The sequence below is a fragment of the Amphiura filiformis genome, chromosome 12 (assembly GCF_039555335.1).
Source record: "Amphiura filiformis chromosome 12, Afil_fr2py, whole genome shotgun sequence".
Taxonomy (NCBI): Eukaryota; Metazoa; Echinodermata; class Ophiuroidea; order Amphilepidida; family Amphiuridae; genus Amphiura; species Amphiura filiformis.
Genome location: NC_092639.1, coordinates 42,792,607 through 42,813,259, shown reverse-complemented (window position 1 = coordinate 42,813,259; position 20,653 = coordinate 42,792,607). Strand labels below are relative to the sequence as shown.

General features: G+C 38.9%; 1 protein-coding gene across 5 annotated transcripts; it reads right to left on the bottom strand.

Moving 5' to 3' along the window:
• Positions 1-3,869: 3,869 nt before the first annotated feature.
• On the bottom strand, positions 3,870-20,559 carry LOC140166244 (uncharacterized GMC-type oxidoreductase Mb1310-like). Of its 5 annotated transcripts, none has more exons than XM_072189648.1 (16): positions 20,403-20,557; positions 17,321-17,639; positions 10,513-10,572; positions 10,010-10,155; positions 9,520-9,620; positions 9,344-9,390; positions 8,855-8,983; positions 8,559-8,675; positions 8,340-8,432; positions 7,931-7,996; positions 7,078-7,137; positions 6,800-6,897; positions 6,479-6,671; positions 6,101-6,153; positions 5,405-5,572; positions 3,871-5,005 (listed from the first exon to the last, which is right to left on the bottom strand). In XM_072189648.1, exons 2-16 carry the CDS (start codon positions 17,522-17,524, stop codon positions 4,873-4,875), a joined length of 1,668 nt encoding a protein of 555 aa, XP_072045749.1. In that variant the 5' UTR covers positions 17,525-17,639; positions 20,403-20,557; the 3' UTR covers positions 3,871-4,872. The 5 variants fall into 5 exon arrangements, with proteins under 5 accessions (XP_072045753.1, XP_072045749.1, XP_072045751.1 ...); XM_072189650.1 differs by having other exon boundaries at positions 20,487-20,525; XM_072189651.1 differs by having other exon boundaries at positions 20,499-20,516.
• Positions 20,560-20,653: the final 94 nt, after the last annotated feature.

Here is a 20,653-nt window from a genome sequence, read left to right as displayed (position 1 = left end):
TGGTAAATGGTAATAGTAATGTTTATCCACTAAGGGAGTGTTCAGAAATACTCTGGTGTAGGGGGGGGGGGAGCTGGAAAATATTAGGAGTTCTGAATAGGGGGGGGGGTGTTGTTCAAAAGGTTTTGGGTGTATGCAGAGGGGGGTTAAAAAGTTTTTTGGCAAGTAGGGGGCTGCAAATGTTCCAATAAAACCAGAACAAAATTACATTTGATCAGGTGTTTTATGTATTTTGATAAGTCATTCAATATAGTCATTATGAAGTGGTAGAAATTGTCTTAATATCTGTAACTTAATTTTGAGGTTTGTGTCAGTTCCTTCTGGTCTCCTCTTTAAGGGGAGGCATAGGACTTGAAGCTGATTTTCTAAATTAAACACTCAATCACATCCAAATTTGGATAGGTTATGTATATTTACCTTGCGATTCATTTTAATACGTTTTTATCTGCGCTGCGTCGTTCGTTGCCATGGCAACGGCGGCCATATTGGAGTTTTCAAGGTTGTTGAACGCGCAGTTTTTAAACACTTTCTGAAATTATTTTTACTTCATTTTTGGCATGCATGTACTTCAAAGTACTTTTGACAATTCTATGAAGAGAAAAATGAAAAGTATGTTCCGCTTCGCGTACCGGGACGCGCATTTTCCAGAATTACGCAATTCGTCGAAAAATCCCACACAAATGCGTCGTTTCCGAAAAGTAAACAAAAATCATGAAATTGCTCTTCATAGCCTTGCAGATAAATGTATTTTCAACTTTCAGGCCAAATTTTAAGTCAATCGGATGAGTGGTTGTGGGTAAAAAACTGCGCGCAAGGTTTGAAATAACGCGAAACGACAAGTGGCTATAAAGGCATTTTATGTTTAGAAACACTAAATATGTAAATTCAGACGAAATTATGCAAATGAGATTGATACAAAACTTGTTTCTGTTAACCACAACAATTTTAGCCATTAAAGAATAAAAAAATTTGCACCAAAAATATGTTAAATTGTATATCTTATAATATTTAGCTAATTTTCTTAAATATCGCACCTTGAAAAACAATAAAATACAAAAGAAATACAACGCACGCATTAGTATAGGAGAAAAATAATTTCGCCTAATTTCTTTCGGTTAAAACAGTCATAACTTTTGATCTAAATGTCCGATTAAAGTCAAATAAAAAACATATTAAGGCTCAAAATATGCACAATTTGAAATTCAAAAGAAACTAAAATGGTCAAAATAGCCATTTTTCCACTTTCCATGTCCTATGTGCAATATATCTTTGCTCTTCTTTAGTGTTGAAAATTTTTACAATAATGTTGCATTACAGTTGCATTACATTTATAGGCGGAGGAAGCTTGGAGAACCGGGGTACACGCCCTCCCTAATTTTTTTCCATGGGGAACATATCCCCTAAAAAATCCTAATAGAAGAAAAAAACTTTTTTAACACATCGCAAAGCACAGGCCCGTAGGGGGGGGGGTGCGGCCGCACCTCCCGAAATTTGCAAAAGTATACAAAAAGTCTCAAAATTGTAGAATTCGCGAACGTAGCGAGCCAGAAAAAAAGTCAAAATTTTGGGAAGAAAGTCCACTTTTCACAAAATCGCACCCCTTGGAAAAAAATCCACTTTTTTCAAAATCAGCACCCCATACTGCAGTTACTGTCCGTTTTCCTATACACAATACACAGTGCTCTCACCATTGACGCGTGACCTCTACAAACAGTGTATGTTATAGGTATATGGGCATTGCCTGAGTTAACATCACTGTGTGAAAAATAACCGGCCAATATTTTAACTATTCTCCAAACTTCTAGCAAATATATTTCTCTAACATGACCTAAAATTACAGCTAGGTTAGATGTTCAGAAGGGGTCGCACTTTCGTAGAATATGAGTGAGGGCAAAGCATAGCTAGCTCATAGCTAGCCAACTCCCCGTGTTAAATATTGAATGGAGATTTGACCGAAAATATTGAGCTATATTGGTAACGGACCGCTCCGTTCTGAAGGATGCCACAAAAAAACGGTACAAGCTACATTTAAACTATTCTAAATAGGTTCTAGAAAATATAGTTTTGTAACATGTCCTAAATTTTTAGCTAATTTAGATGTTTGGAGAGGGTCGCACTTTTGTGTTTTAGGAAGGATATGTAAACGACAGATAACACCAAAAATATGAAGAAATTATTTCCAAACCGTGTTAAGTCAACAATCATTATGTTGCTCATTTTGAAGAATGCTGGTTAACAAAAAGCAGGCCATTGTCTCATTTCGTGAACAAAGGTACACATACCATTGTTTCCTTTCGTTTCCTTTATAATCGGTTACCCAACTGAAGCTATAATACCAGCTTTATTGCGATGTCGCACATGTAAAACAGACACTTGTGCACAACCAGAGAAGATCTGATTTAATCAGTTGAGCTGCTTCAATGAGTGTTATCTTGGTTTAATAGCTTTTAATGGGGTTTAAGTCCTGCAAAGGTCGAGATGAATTCTACTGTACACATGACTGCATCATGCCTCCAAAGAAATTCTGCGTTCGGGCCTGGAAAAGCACCATGTTTGGGAATCCCCTCTTCTAAAATGTTCATTGTGCTGCACAATTGGGGAAATCCCCAAGATTGAAAAGTGAATATGGCATCGTGTTGGGAAAACTCCACAGGAGTGGTGTAATGTGAAAGGTTAATGTTTATAATTATTCTTGGGGATTTAACAGATTACATCATATGTTGTGAAGTTGTGAATGAAGTAATTCAGGGAGGTAAATAACATGTTAACTGAGTGGGCATTTGCCCACCCAGTAAATTATTTTACCCACCCAGTAAATTCAACTTGCCCATTGCCCAAAAATGCCCACCCAGTAAATTATTTTTCCCACAAAAAATTGGGCACCATATTATAATAATTACCATCTAATTTGACTGCTTTTATTTACGTAGGAGTAATGGTGAGTGATAATTAGTATAAGATTTCTAAATAACCAAAGTGAAATATAATATGATATACAATTGTTGCTACAAAAGTTGCTACATGAATATTCTAAAAATAGGCAGAAGATGCATGTATTTAAGGGGAGGGTAAGGTCCACTTTTTACAACAATGAGCCAAATTGTACGCAAAAACAGGTCTACATTTCCGAAAAATCCAAACTCCTGGATACCATTAATTATCGCTGCCCACCCAGTAAATTATTTTCCATTATTTGAGGGCAAAAATAAATTAAATTGCCCACCCAGTAAATTATCCTTATTTACCTCCCTGAAGTAATTGGCTATTAATAGAATGGGACTTTTGTGTTCGGTGTATAAGCAAATGTATAAACATAATTCTAGACAGTTCCGTGTTGCTGTGGACTAGCTGGTGTGCGGCCAGTCTATTTCCTTCAAAGAAATATTTTATGTAATCAAGGTACTACTATTTAGCCAGTGATATCGGTGAAGATCTAGAATACGTTAATGTGTGCGGACCTCTTCCAAGAGAAGAATATATTTTTCTGCCGACTTACTGCAGTCTGGTTTATGAAACAACACATCTGTCAATGTAAGTGGAAACAGGGGGACAACTGCTGAATGCAGGCCTGTTTTCCGTTAGAAATCGTGTGGTAGGAGAAAATAGCACCATTTTGGAGATAGTCAACTGTGCGAGGATTTTATGCAAAGAATATTAAAGTCTTCAGTGGACTTTGCTGAACAGTGATCTTCGCAGAAGTGAATTATTATACATTGAGCAATAGAACTTTACAATCAACAACAAGAAGAAGGCTGCTGGAGAAATTGATTGTATTGAGTGTATGATTGATTGTACGTGTTTATGTTGACTTGCACAATTGTTAAACCATACTTTTCTTTTGATTAAAAGATTCAGATATTGTTCAGTTAATTAATCAGTGTGTTTTGTTGTGCATTCTGAAGTGAATTTGGGAAAAGGTGTTTTTGGCCTTGAGTCATTAAGCGACTCGTAACAATACAAACTCATAATCGATAGATTTTCACATGTTCTTGTTTATTAGCTTTCCAAGTGGACTACTGATAAAACAATATCATGTTTGGTTTATTATATAATTCATTCGTGGCTCGATTTCTGCTATTTCACCTAGGACGGTATCACCAACTCAACCGTCTCCAGCGAATTCAATATTGTGCTATCCGTCTTATTGTCAAGAAAGGATAGACATAGTATGCCACTGATCCTTATTACTTCACTGGCTGCCCATCGAATAACGTATAAGTGTAATATATCACCGTGTTTGACACTGAAAATCACACTGAAAACCATTTTCAGCGTTACTCTAGCCATTTCCATTGTTACTCTGGGTATTTTCAGTGTGGCTATTGTCTAGGTATTATTTTTCATAACAATAGCATGACCCATTTCAGCGTGACTAGGACCACTTCAGTGGGATTAATGAATGACCACTCATTTTCAAAAGTGTTGCGGTCAATTTTCAGTGTAACTATAGACATTAATCTGTTAACAAAAGAACTCTTTTCAGTGCTATTTCAGTTGTTCTATTGTATAATTTTTCAGCGTTACAGTTTCAGTGTGATTTTCAGTCTCAATATGATCAATATCTCATATGAGACCACTTTCATTTACTGAATACATATTCACAGTGCTATCATACGTAAACATGGATTGTCACAAAAAACGGGGTGAAAGGGTTGCGCCAATGCGTTATTTAACATGCTTAAAAACGACATCAAAGATATTCAAAGCTAGATGGGAACAAAACCAGTTTCTCATTGTTGGTCAAACACCGCTTATTCGTTCTGTAGATTATGTTCGTAATATTGGTATTGTCATGCATGAAGGGAGTTTATTTTGTTATTATTACAAAAACACCTCATTCTTAAAATGAAGGTGAAATCCATCTTGCCCCTGTTATTTGCCTCCATTGATGATCAAATCAGCCCCCTTCTCTCCAATCATAATACATGGTGCGTTTGTATTCCCGGAAGTCACATTGGGCATGATGGACGCATCAATAACACGAAGACCTTCAATTCCTCGCACCCTGTGGAAATGGGAAAATGGAAAGGATATTGGTTATCAACGACAATCTAAAACGAAAATGTGAAGCTTATTATTTAAGAAGTTTGCTTCAAAAAGATTATCCTTTTGATTTTTGTTACTTCAAGGGTGAAGAACTGCTCTCTCACTGTGTCTCAGATTCTGTCTCTGCCTGCAGTCGCTCCCCTCTCCATTCCCCTCGCTTTTTCAAACCCACTATAGGGGGTCATAACAAAATAAACTGACTCCGGGTCACTGATATATTCATGGCCCCTCCAAAGAAAATGACACCCCTTCGCAACCTTAATTAAGTTACTAGACATAATGACGAGTAGTGGCGTGCATATGCCTCTCAGGTTCTTATCAAGCCTACATACCCACCCCCACACTCCAATACACTTGCCTGAGTTGAGGGTCAACCACAGCAGTAGAGTCATCCTTAGCGCCCATTTTACAAGAGGACGTAGGATGGAATAATGTATAGGCATAATGACGTGCATAGGCCTCTAGGTTTTCATCAGACCATTCATCATGTTTACTGTCAGGCATCTTCAGACAATTCAATTTACACCTGCAAGGAAGGGTACGGTATTAAACTTTTGGGAAAATTGCGTTCCAATCGACCAGTTTGTTAAATCGAATATGATAAATTTGAATCGTTTGTTTGCCAAGCAGTATTTAGAGAGCATGGCTCTCAAAGAGACCTCCACACTGGTCCCGCAGGGTCGAGTAGGGGGCAACAATCAAGGGTCGCAACTCACTGGCTGAGAACCCCGGACATATTATGCAGTTGGTTTCATTCAAGTGGATAAACATTATCCCTATTAAATACTTACTCAAATGGTGTCATAGCTTTGGTATTAAACTTTTGGGAAAATTGCGTTCCAATCGACCAGTTTGTTAAATCGAATATGATAAATTTGAATCGTTTGTTTGCCAAGCAGTATTTAGAGAGCATGACCTTCAAAGAGACCTCCACACTGGTCCCGCAGGGTCGAGTAGGGGCAACAATCAAGGGTCGCAACTCACTGGCTGAGAACCCCGGACATGCAGTTGCTTTCATTCAAGTGGATAAACATTATCCCTATTAAATACTTACTCAAATGGTGTCATAGCTTTGGTTTCCAAAATTTCTTTAGCAACACGAATTCCCTAAATATGATTAAAGAAGAAATATTTTGTAAGTTTTGTTCATCCAGTTATCAAATACTTAATTTTATGAGCAACTCAAGCAAACCAAGTCGTTTTCTTTTTTGGGGGTGGGGGGGGGTTGAGTATTTGGGACAATTGTTTCATGTGAACCTGTATTATTACAGTTTAAATAGCAGTTACGGCTTATTTTCTAAGCAAATAATATTCGCCAAAGGGTTCGCCTCATTGTTCTACTTAAAATAATTATGTTGTCGGTGTTATATGAGCTAATAGATATGCAACAACCGCTAAAAACAATACATTTATTTTCTAAACGTAACTTTACCTTTAGCATAGCCTTCATATCATAAGGGTGATCAAAGTAGTTTGGATCAATAATTGGCGGTGCCATCGGATCAGCGCTGGATAGTTTGATCTCACCAGTGCTTTTCGGGTGTAAAAAGGTAGGAGCGATAGTGAATCCTTTCATTTCCATACGCTCTTTGCGTGGCATGTCTTGAGATAGGATAGGGTAGAACCTGAAAAACAGAGTATTATACTTTCTTACAAAAATATTTCATGGCATTATAAATGAGGAAAATGTTAGTCTATATTTCGACTTTGACAAATACTTCCCAACGCTATTATTATTAATATTATTACGTACTTTGGATCCTTTAGCGCTAGAAACTTATCTTCATCGATTCCATATGGATAGAACCCTCCAACGTAGTGGAATTGCATATCAGGAGAATCCATTTCTGGCTGTAAAATGACAAGAGCATGATTAAATCAAGTGGGCCTGCACATGATATTATTTAATAATAGGTATTAACATTATGCTCTTTATAACCCATTCGATCTAGGGACCTACCGCTATGCAACCAAAACCTTTTTAAAAAAACGTATACAATGTAGATGACTTTCCAACATCCATAATAGTACCTCTTCCAGCCCAGTTTTAATGAAACCAGCAGCTTCCACGCCATTTGTATTCATGGGAGTCTGAAAGTTTCAAAGCGAAACAAAGCAATGTTAGCATTTTATAGGCCTAGTAGTTCTTGACTTGTGATTGCTAGATAGCTATGAGAGTACATTTTAATGACAGAAAGTCATGTGATCCTGGATATAGTACGTGTCGATGCATAAAACTACGTGGTGAAAGTTAGACAGACGTAACAGTGTGGAACAAGCTCATTTATTCCAAGCTATACAATTCCATGACTCTGCAAAATTATCAGTTTCAAAAGATTGTGACACAGGCTATCTATCTATAGTTTTATACCTAATCGTCGTCATGGTTTTCGCATATTGACCCCCCGGGGGAAGGGGTACTTCCACTTTGGAGGTGACGCATTATGTAGGGCTGTTAAGACCCCCATTTTCAGCACCGCTGTCGCTCAAAGACCCCATATATTTTATAATCACATGCTCTGTCACCTAAAGATCCCTTATTTTCCTTTCGATCTGTCACCCAAAGACCCTTATATATATATATATACATTTGAACATTTGAAGTCAATTAAAACTAGAAATTCTATTTTCGAGGCCCTCACCTAAAGACCCAATATTTTAGAAAAGATCATATTCTTACCCAATGCCCTCATACTTTAGATCATAACGGTCCCAAATTCCCCTGTGCAGTACGCATTGTGATAAGTCGCGCACGGGCAGCGACAATGCAAAAGCGGCTATGCAACCGCGCACGAAATCGATAACATCACCCTCTGTTATAGTCATTAAACCGAAATGTGGGTACTTTTAATTGCAGATAGGATGTGTAAAAGAAGACACTCACATTTGACACTGTGTTTACTTGTGATCCGGGTTTGACAGATACTTTCATCTGAATAGCTAAATGATCCTGAAAACAATGTGGATAAAATTCATAATTACATTTCGGTTTTATATAAACTTACCTCTCAAGAACTTCAGTGGTCCTTCATTACCCGTCCCGAAAAAAAAATTCTATGCCGTCTCTAGCTAAATGTTAATGCAACATTACCATAATTATTTGAGTGGAAAACTGGTGTTTGTAAATTGAAAGAAATATTTATATCAATGCTATTATATTAACTATAACATTTAAAACATGATAATTCTTACAAAGATGTAATAGTTATTTGTCATGTGTTCTTGATCAGCACTTCCATTTAAGTTATATAGTTTGAAATGTTTAACAAAGTTTTCTATCCGGGGTTGTATACCTGTAGATTCTGTCCTACTGGTAGATCAGCCACGCATTCAATATCAAACTCTTGCAGATGACTCTTTGGGCCCACCCCAGACAACAACAACAGCTAAATAGAAAAATAAGAAAAATCGTAATTATGTAATTAAGATTTGTGACTGTTCAAAATATTCTTAGTGGGAGCGATTTTGATGAAAATTCTGGCATAATCGAAAGTTCAAAGCACTTGACGTACCTGAGGTGAATTGACGGTTCCACCAGACACAATGACCTCCTTGTTGACAGCGACACGTTTGTCACCATCGTCAGTACGAAAGAAAACTCCAACAGCTTTCTTATCTTGAATGTCAACCTGGACACAACAATTCACATTAGTAAACGGTTTTGGTTTTGCTTGAAGGCTTTTATAATGGCATGATTTTACCGATCCTATCTAGGACCAAATTTTTTTTAAATGCGAAAGATTTGAGAACTTGTGATTTACGGCCACTAACATAACTATCTTGTTTTCAATCTATACTTAAGTATTACCTTAGTAACATGCGCATTACATAATACAGTAAAATTGCTTCGTTTCATGGCAGGATGGACGTATGCCCTGGCAGTGCTGGCTCTCTTTCCATCAGCGTCAATACTTGCTGGTAAATCCCCGAAACCGATCTGATAAAAGCAATTGGCATAACATATTAAACCTTTGCATTAAAGTTAGCAACTATTTCAAACTGTTACGATTTATATGATCGTAGTTAGTTCACAGCATTTTGTGGCTTTTTATCGGGTTCGCTGTCAGACAAGTTTAGAACTGTCAAGCTTTCGTCAGGAGTAGCTCTGGCTTCTCCAGGAAAAAGTACCTAAGAATGAGACATAGAAGCGATTGTCACAAAGGGTGCGGCGTAAGTAAATGTTACTTTACTGAAGTTGGCAAAATGGATTAATATATCTACATTTTTGTTTTGATATTTTCATTTATCAGTTTGTTAGTTCAGTAATAAGTAAGTAAGCAATAACGAGCCTACTTACGATATCTCCGCTCATAACATCGACATTTTTGTATCCCAGTTCAAGTCCTAATAAGCAAAGGGAACAGAGAAACGTTATTGGAAATGAAATTAAAATGAATAAATAAATCATCCATACATTATCGTTGTTAAGATACGAATATAATACAGCAATTTTCACTTTGAAAGTCAATCTACCTGCTTCTATAAAGGCCGAAGACACCGTAGTAGGGCGATGAGGTTTGGATATCGTTACAGGCCCACCAACGTTATGGAATTCAGAACCGGCAAAACTGGGACTGTCAAGAAGAAAATCAAAAAGATTGCATGCATGTCAATAAACATGATCATGATTTATAATATGCGAGTAATATTATCGAAATGCAATTATCCTATAGGTTTTGCCTTTGATATACACGTTGTCGTCAAATTGCAAGTGTTTTTTGCAAACGTTGTGTCAATTTCCTTGCAGTATTTTTGCTATCTTACCTATTCTACAACTTGAACTAACGCTCTTGTCTGCTATATGTAATTGCACTCTAATTACATACAATAGTACTGAAAAGTCGCTGTGTATGTTAAAAAGTGTCAAATTGTTTAATCAAAGTGGGATTCACCTAAGAAAAGGTATATACTTATTATCAGTACAATATACTGTACTATAGGCTACTATTCATTCTCTTATTACCATATCCCATTTTCGGCTTTGAGGAAATACGGCAAAACATCTTTCCAGCTCCAGCCCTCACAACCCAACCTGACCCACGAATCATAGTCAGCGGCTGAACATCGCGTGAACACCATATAATTATGACTGCTACATCCACCGAGTACCTATAGAAGAAATCATAATTAGATATATGGAAGTCCAAAATGCCGTTGACAATCATAAACATAATGTTAAAACATTAGCTGGCAGTTATAGGCATGTAAATGTAACTTATTATTAGTTTCTCATTAATAGAATTATGAACATATCGATTGTTAAGGCCCGCAGCAGAACCGAGGGCATTAATAATGACCCCATTCATAAAGATCATGCGGTGATTTTATTTAATTAATATTCAACATTAAAGATATGTATTTTTCCAATCTCATGATTCGCCATGCTAAGTAGCCGTCCATCTGGCCAGCTCTTATAATCATAATCATACGCGCCGTTTAGATTGATGCGCGAGTTTTACCGCTTACCTTGCCACGACTCCATGTTAAATCTTCGTAAGCGAGATATGAATTCTCTTGTATCTTGCACTGAAATATATACATAAAGTTAATAATTATTATGAAGACAAAATCATTCTGACGTCAACACTACAATTAATAGGCATTTGAAGCATAAAATAGTGCGCTACGAACAGGCATAAACCCGTAAGCCTCAGTACACTTGACAGAAATTCGCTGGGTCAAGGCAGCCATGAAAACCATCTAGCAACAATCCATGACATGCAGCTAAACCATCACAACCAGGCTCAGCCCCCCGAGTTCTCGTACGGGTAACCGGGACAATAAGATTCTTCAGGAAAATAAGGACACGCATCATTATCTTCGATGAACTTCTGGTAAGAGCATTAAGAAAGACCATGATATATCACACAATATGTGCCATCTGGTACGTGCTTCTCATCCGCTGCCTTCAGCTTCCGACAAACTTGGTATCAACATGTAACGAAAATACACGTGCCCCTATGTAACCTTAAAAACAGTTGGAAAGATCCCGTTTCTTGATACACTCGTCGTTTATGGCAATGTCAAGCTGCTGGTGCATCGTAAGGGAACGCACATCAACCAAAATCTGAAATTGGGCGTGATAAGAACTTTGGTCAGGAAAGATAAGATCATCACAGAACACACAGAAAAGGAAGAGGGGGAAGCTAACTTCAAGACAGCGGGATTTTGAATATCGCGTGTTGAGATATGGTTGTTTGTATTCGTTTTTATGGTTAATATGAGTTTGTTTAAAATAAAATCATGTAATTCGTGCTTGATAATTATTTTTCTAACATATAAGACATAGTGTTGTGATTGCCGTACACTTCCTTTAACCTTTGGTTGTGATGCATTTCTGGTAGCTCGAGTTCTTACTGTTGCCCCGCATTCCCGCGCCGAAATTTTCGGCAGAGTGCTATACTATCGTAAGTGCAATAGAATGTTATAGCTGCCATTTGCAACATTTCAATAAAATAAAATGTACTTATTTTTTAACCAATAACACTAGAAAAAGTCTAGAAAAACACCCAACTACATGTAAAGGTGATATCTTGGGGTTAGCTTAGTGGCCATCAGGCAAGTAAAACTTTACAATGAGCATGATGAGGGGATTGTGCTGCAAACAATAGGCGTTTTACAAAAGGCAGCTATTACATTCTACTGCACTTACGATAGTGTAGCACTCTGCCGACGTCGTCATGGTTGTTTGTGCTCATTTGTCGTCAGGCTTCATAGAATTATTGGGACGTCATTGTTTAAAACCATGTGATTCGTGCTTGATAATGATTTTTCTAACATATAAGACATAATGTTGTGATTGCCGTTCACTTCCTTTAATAAATCGGCCATCACAGACCATGAAGTATGATCTTAGATTGGGAGCCTGGAGGAGGCTAAGGTGTTAGGCAAGGAAGCTGACAGATATAAACGATGGATTCAGATCAGGAAGACAACAGTGAACAGATACGAGGGGCAATACAATCTTATTCATGCATTTGAGGATCTTTTTGGAAACCGAAATGGCAACCGTTGAGCAACCAGTATCATTTGCAGTAAACAGAAGATCGTCACAACATTAATAGCTTTGTTTAGATGTGAAATTTCTTCTACTATCATAGTTTCTAAAAACATCTTCTACTTAAGGGGCTATCATTCTTCGGAGAAGGGTGGGTCCCAAATTTACAAAAAGTTGGCGTCAATAAAATTGCCCCCCCCACCGATACACCTCACTCCTAAACAGGCTCAAATTGTATTGAAATCAGTCTTTTTTGAATAAAATAAACACACTATCTGTAGTTATCTTGTCATTCCCAACATTTCGGTCATCAAACATTGTATGACCCCCCCTCCAGTATATTTGGGACCCCCACCCCTACCAAGGAAAATATGAATATGATAAGTATAGAGTTTTGATAGATGAGACAAACAAGAAGATGATCATGAGTAATTGTAGGTTGATATATTCATGGCTTTATTCTACACTAGGCAAAGCATCCCTGATTCCATGTTTCTGTGCTACGTGGCCAGTGGGCCAGGGTGAACTTGAACTGAACTTGAACTGAACTTGTAATTTAATATGTATGTGTGCAGTGTGTGTGTGTGCAGTACATATATGCTATAGTATCAAAACATTACACCCCTCCCTTCTTTCAGTTTGTTTTGCAAAGCAGTCTACTTTAATTAAAACGCGATAAGTATATTGTTTATAAGTTCATAATCCGTGGTCAAGCATTCCAAGTTTATCGTCCGTGATTATTATTTCAAAATCCATGTTCGCATTCCGTAATCGTAGTCATAACATATAAAAATCCATATTCGCATTCCGTAATCGTAGTCGTAACGTATCTAATATTTTCGCTACTCTGATTGTCCATATCATATAATATAATGCGTTGAAGTACCTCTAGTTTTACGTTTATGGAGCAATGTCGTAGTCATTCAGACGAATGGGGGGACGTCGCTGGCGTGTTGGGTAACGACGAGCGATATTTTCGCCGTCACTAGCTTCCGTGTCACTGTCCTGTAGATTAGTGTCTTCAATGTCCTCCACTACCTTCTTGAAGAAAGAGGAGTTGCGGGTGACAGTGCGGTCTAATCGTTTTGCTGTTATTTGCGATCCTCTCACTCGAATTATCACGTATGGGTGTGGTTCGTATGGGGGTTGTAGTTTCCCGATGCGAGAGTTCTTCAGCAGCGCTTTGTCTCCCACCTGGAAAGTGGATCTTGTAGTGTGTCGTTTTTCATCAGCGTATGCCTTCATTTTGTTCTTTGCATCTTGGTCCTTTTTTCGAAGTTGGTCCGCGTTGGCATGTTCAGATGGTGTGCTTGGCATCTCGGGTAATTGAGTTCGAAAGTTGCGTCCATTGAGGATTTGAGCTGGACTTTTACCGGTCGTTGAGTGTGGTGTTGAGCGATATTGTCTTAAAAATGTCCAGAGTTCCTGTCGCCAAGGTTTGCCTTCTATTTGCGCTGCCTGTATTGACTTCTTGAGCGTCCTCATGAATCGCTCGACTTCCCCGTTGCCTTCGGGCCATAAGGGTGTTATTCGCTGGTGCTTAAACCCGAGATATTGAGCAAAGCGTTGAAAATTGTGGCTTTGAAAAGGCGTGCCATTGTCCGTTTTCAGGACCTCAGGAATTCCATGTTCAGCGAAGATCTTGTCAAACAGGGGTATCGCAGATATAGCGGATGTTGAAGTTGTGATTTCTACCGCAGGATATCGAGAGTACTCGTCATAAACTACTAACAGATAGTGTCCTGACGGAAAAGGACCGCAGAAATCTGCACTGACTTTACTCCACTTTGTCGCTGGGAGGTCGGACATAATCAATGGTTCTCTTTTCTGTTGAGGTACGGTGGCTTGACAAGGAATACAGCGCTTAACGGCCGTTTCTACTTTATTGTCTATGTTGGGAAACCACACCTTGCTTCTTATCAGTTCTTTTGTTTTGACGATTCCTTGGTGTCCCAAATGTGCTAATGATATTGCCTCATCTTGCAACTTCTCTGGAATGATGATTCTGTTTCCACGAAGCACTATCTTGTTGTCTAAGACCGTAATTTCGTCTCGTACATTCCAAAGTGAGCGATGGTCATGTTTGATAAGATGCCATTGATTATTATGATAACACTCAATGACAGTTTGAAGTGTAGGGTCCTTTATTGTCTCTTGTTCTATCATTTGAAGTGTCATCGCTTTCGGAGTCGCGTGTGTGGCAATAAAGCATACATACTCGTCTGAATCATTCAGTTCTTCAGCACACTCGGATAAGGGGTGTCGCGACATGAAATCAGCTGGGTTGGTCTTGCCCTCTTGATAGTCTACTGTCATGTCATATGGCTGAAGTTTGAGTAGCCATCGCTGTATGCGACTTGATGGACTGGATCGCGCTTTCCCGAAGATCGGTATGAGTGGCTTATGATCAGTTTTCACTGTAAATCCGCGTCCAAATAGATACAGGTGAAAGCGTTTCTCTACAGCCCATGTTATAGCTAGTGCCTCGCGTTCTATTTGGCTATATCGTTGCTCTGTTTCCGTAAGTGAGCGACTTGCATAGCAGATGTTCCGTTTATTCCCGTCGTTATCCATTTGTACAAGGATTGCACCCAGTCCCACAGGACTGGCGTCTACCCAGACTTCAGTATCTAGATTAGGGTCAAAGAATGCTGTCACTGTTTCGCTTGATAGAGAATTCTTAAGTTCTTGGAATGCAGTCTCATGTTTGGATTGCCATTGGAATGCATGTCCTTTCTGAGTCAGCTCTCGTAATGGTTGCGTTATTGTAGCTAGGTTCGGTATGAATCTTGCGCTGAAGGTTGCCATTCCCAATAAGCTGCTCACCTCAGCGGCACTTTGTGGTGTTGGGGCATTTTTGATAGCATTGACTTTCTTTGGATCTGCGGATACGCCTTCAGCACTGAAAACTAGTCCAAAGAAGTCAAGAGTGGTTTGGTTGAGTTCACATTTTGCTTTGTTTAATGTGAGCCCATTGTCCTGAAGACGCTGAAGTGCTGCTGACAGTCTTTTGTCATGTTCAGTACGTGTTGGAGCGTGTATTAGAATGTCATCCGAAATGTTTAGGACTCCAGGAATGCCTTCCAGGGTTTGTCTGATTGTGTTCTGGAAGACTTCCGATGCGCTGCTGATGCCAAAGTTCAGACGTTTATAGCGCTTAAGTCCAACATGGGTCGCGAACGTAGTGATGTAGCGACATTCTGGTTTTAACTCTAATTGGTGGTATCCAGAGTTGAGATCAAGTTTAGAAAAGTGACGTGATCCACTTAGCTCAGCGGTGATCTCTTCAATGGTCGGCATATCATGACGTTCGCGAGTTATAGCTTTATTAGCCTCCCGCATGTCAATACAAATGCGCACATCCTCGGGATTGTTTGGTTTTGGTATAACGACCATTGGCGACACCCACGGTGTTGGCCCTGTCGCATCTTCAATAATATCATTGTCCTCCAGCTCTTTGAGTTTCCTTTCAATCTTCTGGCGCAGATGGAAGGGGGTCTTCCGATACCTTTGGGCCACAGGGGGGTACTTTTCCGTCAATGTGTAGCGTCACTTGCGTATCTTTCAGTTTCCCTATGCCCTGGAATACCTTGGGGAATTTATCTAAGATAGTGTCAGGTTGCGAAACATTGTTGACAGTATTTAACTCCAAAAGCTTGAGTGCTATGGAGGTTTTGCGGCTAAGCAGGCAGTTGTTGGCTTTTCCAGAGCGATTAACATATACCTCACTTACTGTAGTGAGCTCGGGTGTTTCTATCTCTGCCATGAATTTACCTATGATGTTTAATGGCTTCTTAGAACAGAACGGCAGAAGTCTAATTTTGGTTTGCTTTAGCTTCAAGTTACTATTGTTTTGTTTAATGAATTTGAATGTTGCCTCGTCTATGATGTCGTAAGGGCACCCTGAGTCGACGCACACTTCAACAGGTACTCTTTCTATGTACACTGTGGTTAACGTTGCATCGACTTCGGTTGCCGGCTGTGTGTTTTCTGTACATTTGCCTACCTGATCTTGGGTGATTGTGTATACATACTCTTCACCCGTGTTTATACTACTATTAAAGTCATCAGTGTCCTCGACGACTGCCTTTACACGCTTAGCATCCGCGCTTTTATTCTGTTGTGATTGACAGACGCGTGCATAATGATTTAGCTTTCCGCAATTGTTACATGTCTGTCCTTTTGCCGGGCATTCTTGTTCATGTGGGTATACTTGCCTCCACATAAGTAGCACTGTTTATTGTTGCTTCGTTGTTCACGATTGCGACGCTGATCGCGGTTGCGTGGATGCTCGGTGGGGTTGACCATGTTGACGGTAGAGCTGGAGTTATCATGCATGCGATTTTCGACTCCCTTGGCACGATCATTAGAAAGTTCAATGGACCGTGCTAAGTCTAGAAATGAGCTTAGTGTTACTTCTGGCACCTTTTCCAATGCCCGTCTTCGCAAGACGTGAGATGTGCATGTGTCCAGAACTTGTGTGAGGATTTCTCTGTCCATATCGTGGAATTCACATCCCTTGCCAAGTTCTCTGAGTCGTGTACAGAATTGATCTATTATTGTTTCCCCTTGTTGTTGTTTACTGCGACGGAAAATAATTGTTTCATATATTTTGTTTTTCTTTGGGGTGAAATATGCGGTAAGGGCATCGACTGCCTTTTTATAATCCCCAACTTCTCCAGTATTTGGTAACGACTTGAAGATATCAGTCAATGCTTCCCCACCGAAATGGAGCAGAAGTGCCCGTTTGCGTTGGGCGGTTGTTATGCTAAATCCAATCATTGCATTTTCGAATCGTTCATGCCACTTTTCCCATCTAACTGCAAGCGTGGCAGGATCAGCATGTGGGTCAAATGAGGCCAACTGTGGCATACTAGCCATGGTTAAAAACCAGAGTATTACCAAACTGATGAGCATACTATACAATCATGTAAATGTTGTAGCACCTTTTGCCACAAATATTGAATAAGAATCACAGTTAAAAGAATATGTGTGTCTTCTTTATCCTCGTCGCCATTATAGAGTTTTGATAGATGAGACCAACAAGAAGATGATCATGAGTAATTGTAGGTTGATATATTCATGGCTTTATTCTACACTAGGCAAAACATCCCTGATTCCATGTTTCTGTGCTACGTGGCCAGTGGGCCAGGGTGAACTTGAACTGAACTTGAACTGAACTTGTAATTTAATATGTATGTGTGCAGTGTGTGTGTGCAGTACATATATGCTATAGTATCAAAACATTACAATAAGCATGGGATACAATAATCTTACCTTATAATCCCAATCTATCTTAGTCCTATGTAATGATGTCACTAGTCCTGGGCTATGTGTATCGATCCAGTCAAAATCAGACGGTCCTGCTTCGAGAAGTAATACGCTACGATTTGGATCCTCAGATAGTCGAGAAGCTACAACGCAACCTGCACTACCAGCACCACAAACAACATAATCGTAGGAATCTTGCAAATTGGCCATAATTCGGTGTAGATATAAATATGTTCAATCGACGAAACTGTTTTTGTTTTGACGCCTGTACATGTACCTTGACATGTACCTTGGCATAAATATGCAGCTCGTTGGACTTTGTTTACTTGACAGGAATAAAACAAAAATAATCATCCCATGTACGTGTGCATTCACTGAGGAGAATTCGTGTTTGATCTTTAACCCCAATGTTAATCTGTTCAATCCCAGCAAACACAAAACGTTTTCGACATCATTCGCAAAAGGTTATAAAAGGTTGTCAGAATACGTTTAAATGACGGGTTATATATAGGGTATATTAAGAGTATAAAACGTTTTCATAACCTTAAAAAACATTTTTTTTATAATCTACTTCTTAGCAATCAAAAATGTTTTACAAAAAACGTTTAAATATTGGGTTATGGTTATATAAAGGGTATAAATATGTTTTAATAACATTCCAAAAACATTCTTGAAAACTTGATAGAAAACATTCTAAACAGAATGTTATTTTAGGGTTGAAAAAATATTTTGCGAAAAATGTTTGCCCAAAATATTTTAAATAACGTTTTAAAAATGTTTTCATGACCTTTATATAACCCGACATTTAAATGTTATTAAAAGGTTTTGAAAAAACATTTTAAGAACATTTCTGTGTTTGCTGGGTTCAAATATTTTAACATAATGTTATTTAAGTATTGACACAACATTTGGCAAAAATGTTTGCAAAAATAGTTTACAATAACATTTTTTGAAAACATTTAAAAATATTGTTGTAGTGTGTTTTCATACAAAACGTTTTAAAACGTTATCATGACCTTTATATAACCCGACATTCTAATGTTATTAAAACGTTTTTACCTAAACCAAAAGCAAAAATATAACTTATTTACGTTTTTGTGTTTGCTGGGATGTTACTATTATCTGATAGGCTATTAATATCTCTTATAATTTAAGGGGCTGTGCAATAATTATGAACACACAGGGGGTAAAATTTCCATTCCAAACCGCTCGCCAAAAGTCGCTTCCCCCTCTCGTCCCCTCCAGAAATCGATTGTCCCCCCCTCTCGACCCGCCAAAAATCTTTGCCACCTTTGAACATGCCAAATTTTTGGGATCCCAATTTGCAAACCTTTAAATGGTAGCCGATGGATGTATGCGAGCGCAGGGAGCAGGAAAATGTGCATATTTAAGCGTTTCGTACTGTTTTCCTATTAAAGCCTTTTTCGAGCGTTTAATTAAAAAGGCCTCCCATGAATATGTGCCAAAAATCGGCGTGCCAAAAATTGCTCCCTCGAGGGGGGGGGGGCAAGCAATTTTTGGCAAGCCGAGAGGGGGCCAGTGATTTTGGGCACACATTCTTGGGGTGCCTTTTAAAACGCTCTAAAAAGGCCTAGGAAAACCATACGAAAACGCTTTTAAAAATATGCAAATTTTCCTGCTCGCTGCGCTCACAACATGTATATAGACCATTTAAGGTTTGGAAATTGGGATTCCAAAGATTTGGCATGTGCAAGGGACACATTCATGGGCACCTTTTAAATAAGACGCTAAAAAGGCTTGGGAATACAGTACGGAAACACTTTAAGGCCTGTGCAATAATTATGAGCCCTGGTTGGAGGGTAAAGTTGGGGTGGGGACATTTTTTGTGAGCCGAAATGGGGGGGGGGGGGGGGCAATTTTTGGCAAGCGGGGAGGGGGAAGCGATTTTTGGTACATATTCATGGGTGCAGTTTAAATAAGACGCTCTAAAAAGGCTAACAAAAACAGTACAAAACGCTTTCCAATTTTCATGCTCTCTGTGCTCGCAACATGTATATCTAGGCCATTTAAAGGAAGCCTCCGGCAATCACAACATTTTGCTTTATATGTTAGAAAAATAATTATGAATAACGTGATTTTATTTTAAACAAACTCACATGGTGCAATGACGTCCCTGTAATACAATGAAGGCTGGCGACAATTGAGCAAAAATAACCATATATGTCATTGCACTAGAAAATTTCGGCACGGGAATTTTGAATATCGCGTGTTGATGTTGAAATCCGGCGCTACTGTTTTATGGTCGAAATGAACTTGTTTTTTAATAAAACCATGCGATTCGTGCTTGATTATTATTTTTATAACAATTAAGGCACAATGTTATGATATAGCCGGAGACCTCTAAGGTTTGCAAATTTCGATCCCAAAAACTTGAGCCAAAGCGATTTTTGGCGGGAGCAGTTTTTGGCATGGAATTTGGAAATTCCCCCTGGGGCTTTATGATAATTGCACACCCCTTAAATATTCAAATTTTCCATTTTAGGGTTGGGATGCCAAAATGTTGGCGGCGTCCCGGGGGGGCATGCGATTTTTAGCGGACGGTTTGGAAATTTTACCTTTACCCCCGAGGCTTATAATTATTGCACAGCCCCCCCCCCCCCCTTTCCACCAAACCCCGGCATATCCCCCTTACTAGTGTTAAGGTTTGTCACATGTTTCTCGCCCCCCCCCCCCTCACTAGGCTGGAATCAGTTCATATTGTAGGCCTTGGCTATATTAAATTTAATTAGACAATATCAATCACTTTCAAGTATGGCCTTCTAATAGTAGACTAGGGTCTATCCCCATCACAATTTTCAAATAAAAAAGGCCCTCGTCGTTTTATGCTTTGCGCGGCTTTTTGCGAACTACCCCCCCCTCGCCCCTACTATGACTATAAACTTTAAAATTCTGATCTGCAGTAATGGGGTCAATAATGTTTTTGACGGACAAGTGCCACATTCTCCGACACCACCCCCAAGTATTTCTGAACACTCCCTTAGTTCCCTGCAATGGCAAGGCTGCAATGATTCGCACACATGCACCGAGTTTGCTGCCAAGATAGGCTTTTGTAATAAATAACTGCTACCTTGTGTTGCTATCCTAACGGTTCAAGAGGATCCATCGATAGAATATCCCCTTGGAGGTGAATCACGCAAAAAAATACACAAACCATCAAATTTACATATTGTAATCAGTGCATCAGCTGTTTTTAACGAGATCACGTACATAAACCGAGAAACCTATTAAAATATTTCTAGATTTAAATTTATCTCTTGAATAAAATAGACTAATAGGCATATTTCATTTCATGAGAGATTACGAGAGAATGTGAGGTGT

Excerpts from the sequence above, each read along its gene's own strand:
- LOC140166244 (XM_072189648.1), bottom strand. The coding sequence starts at position 17,524 with ATGGCCAATTTGCAAGATTCCTACGATTATGTTGTTTGTGGTGCTGGT. Across the intron at positions 10,573-17,320 it reads AGATAGATTGGGATTATAAG|TGCAAGATACAAGAGAATTC; the intron begins GTAAGATTATTG and ends TATATATTTCAG. Across the intron at positions 7,138-7,930 it reads AAGTAAACACAGTGTCAAAT|ACTCCCATGAATACAAATGG; the intron begins GTGAGTGTCTTC and ends TGAAACTTTCAG.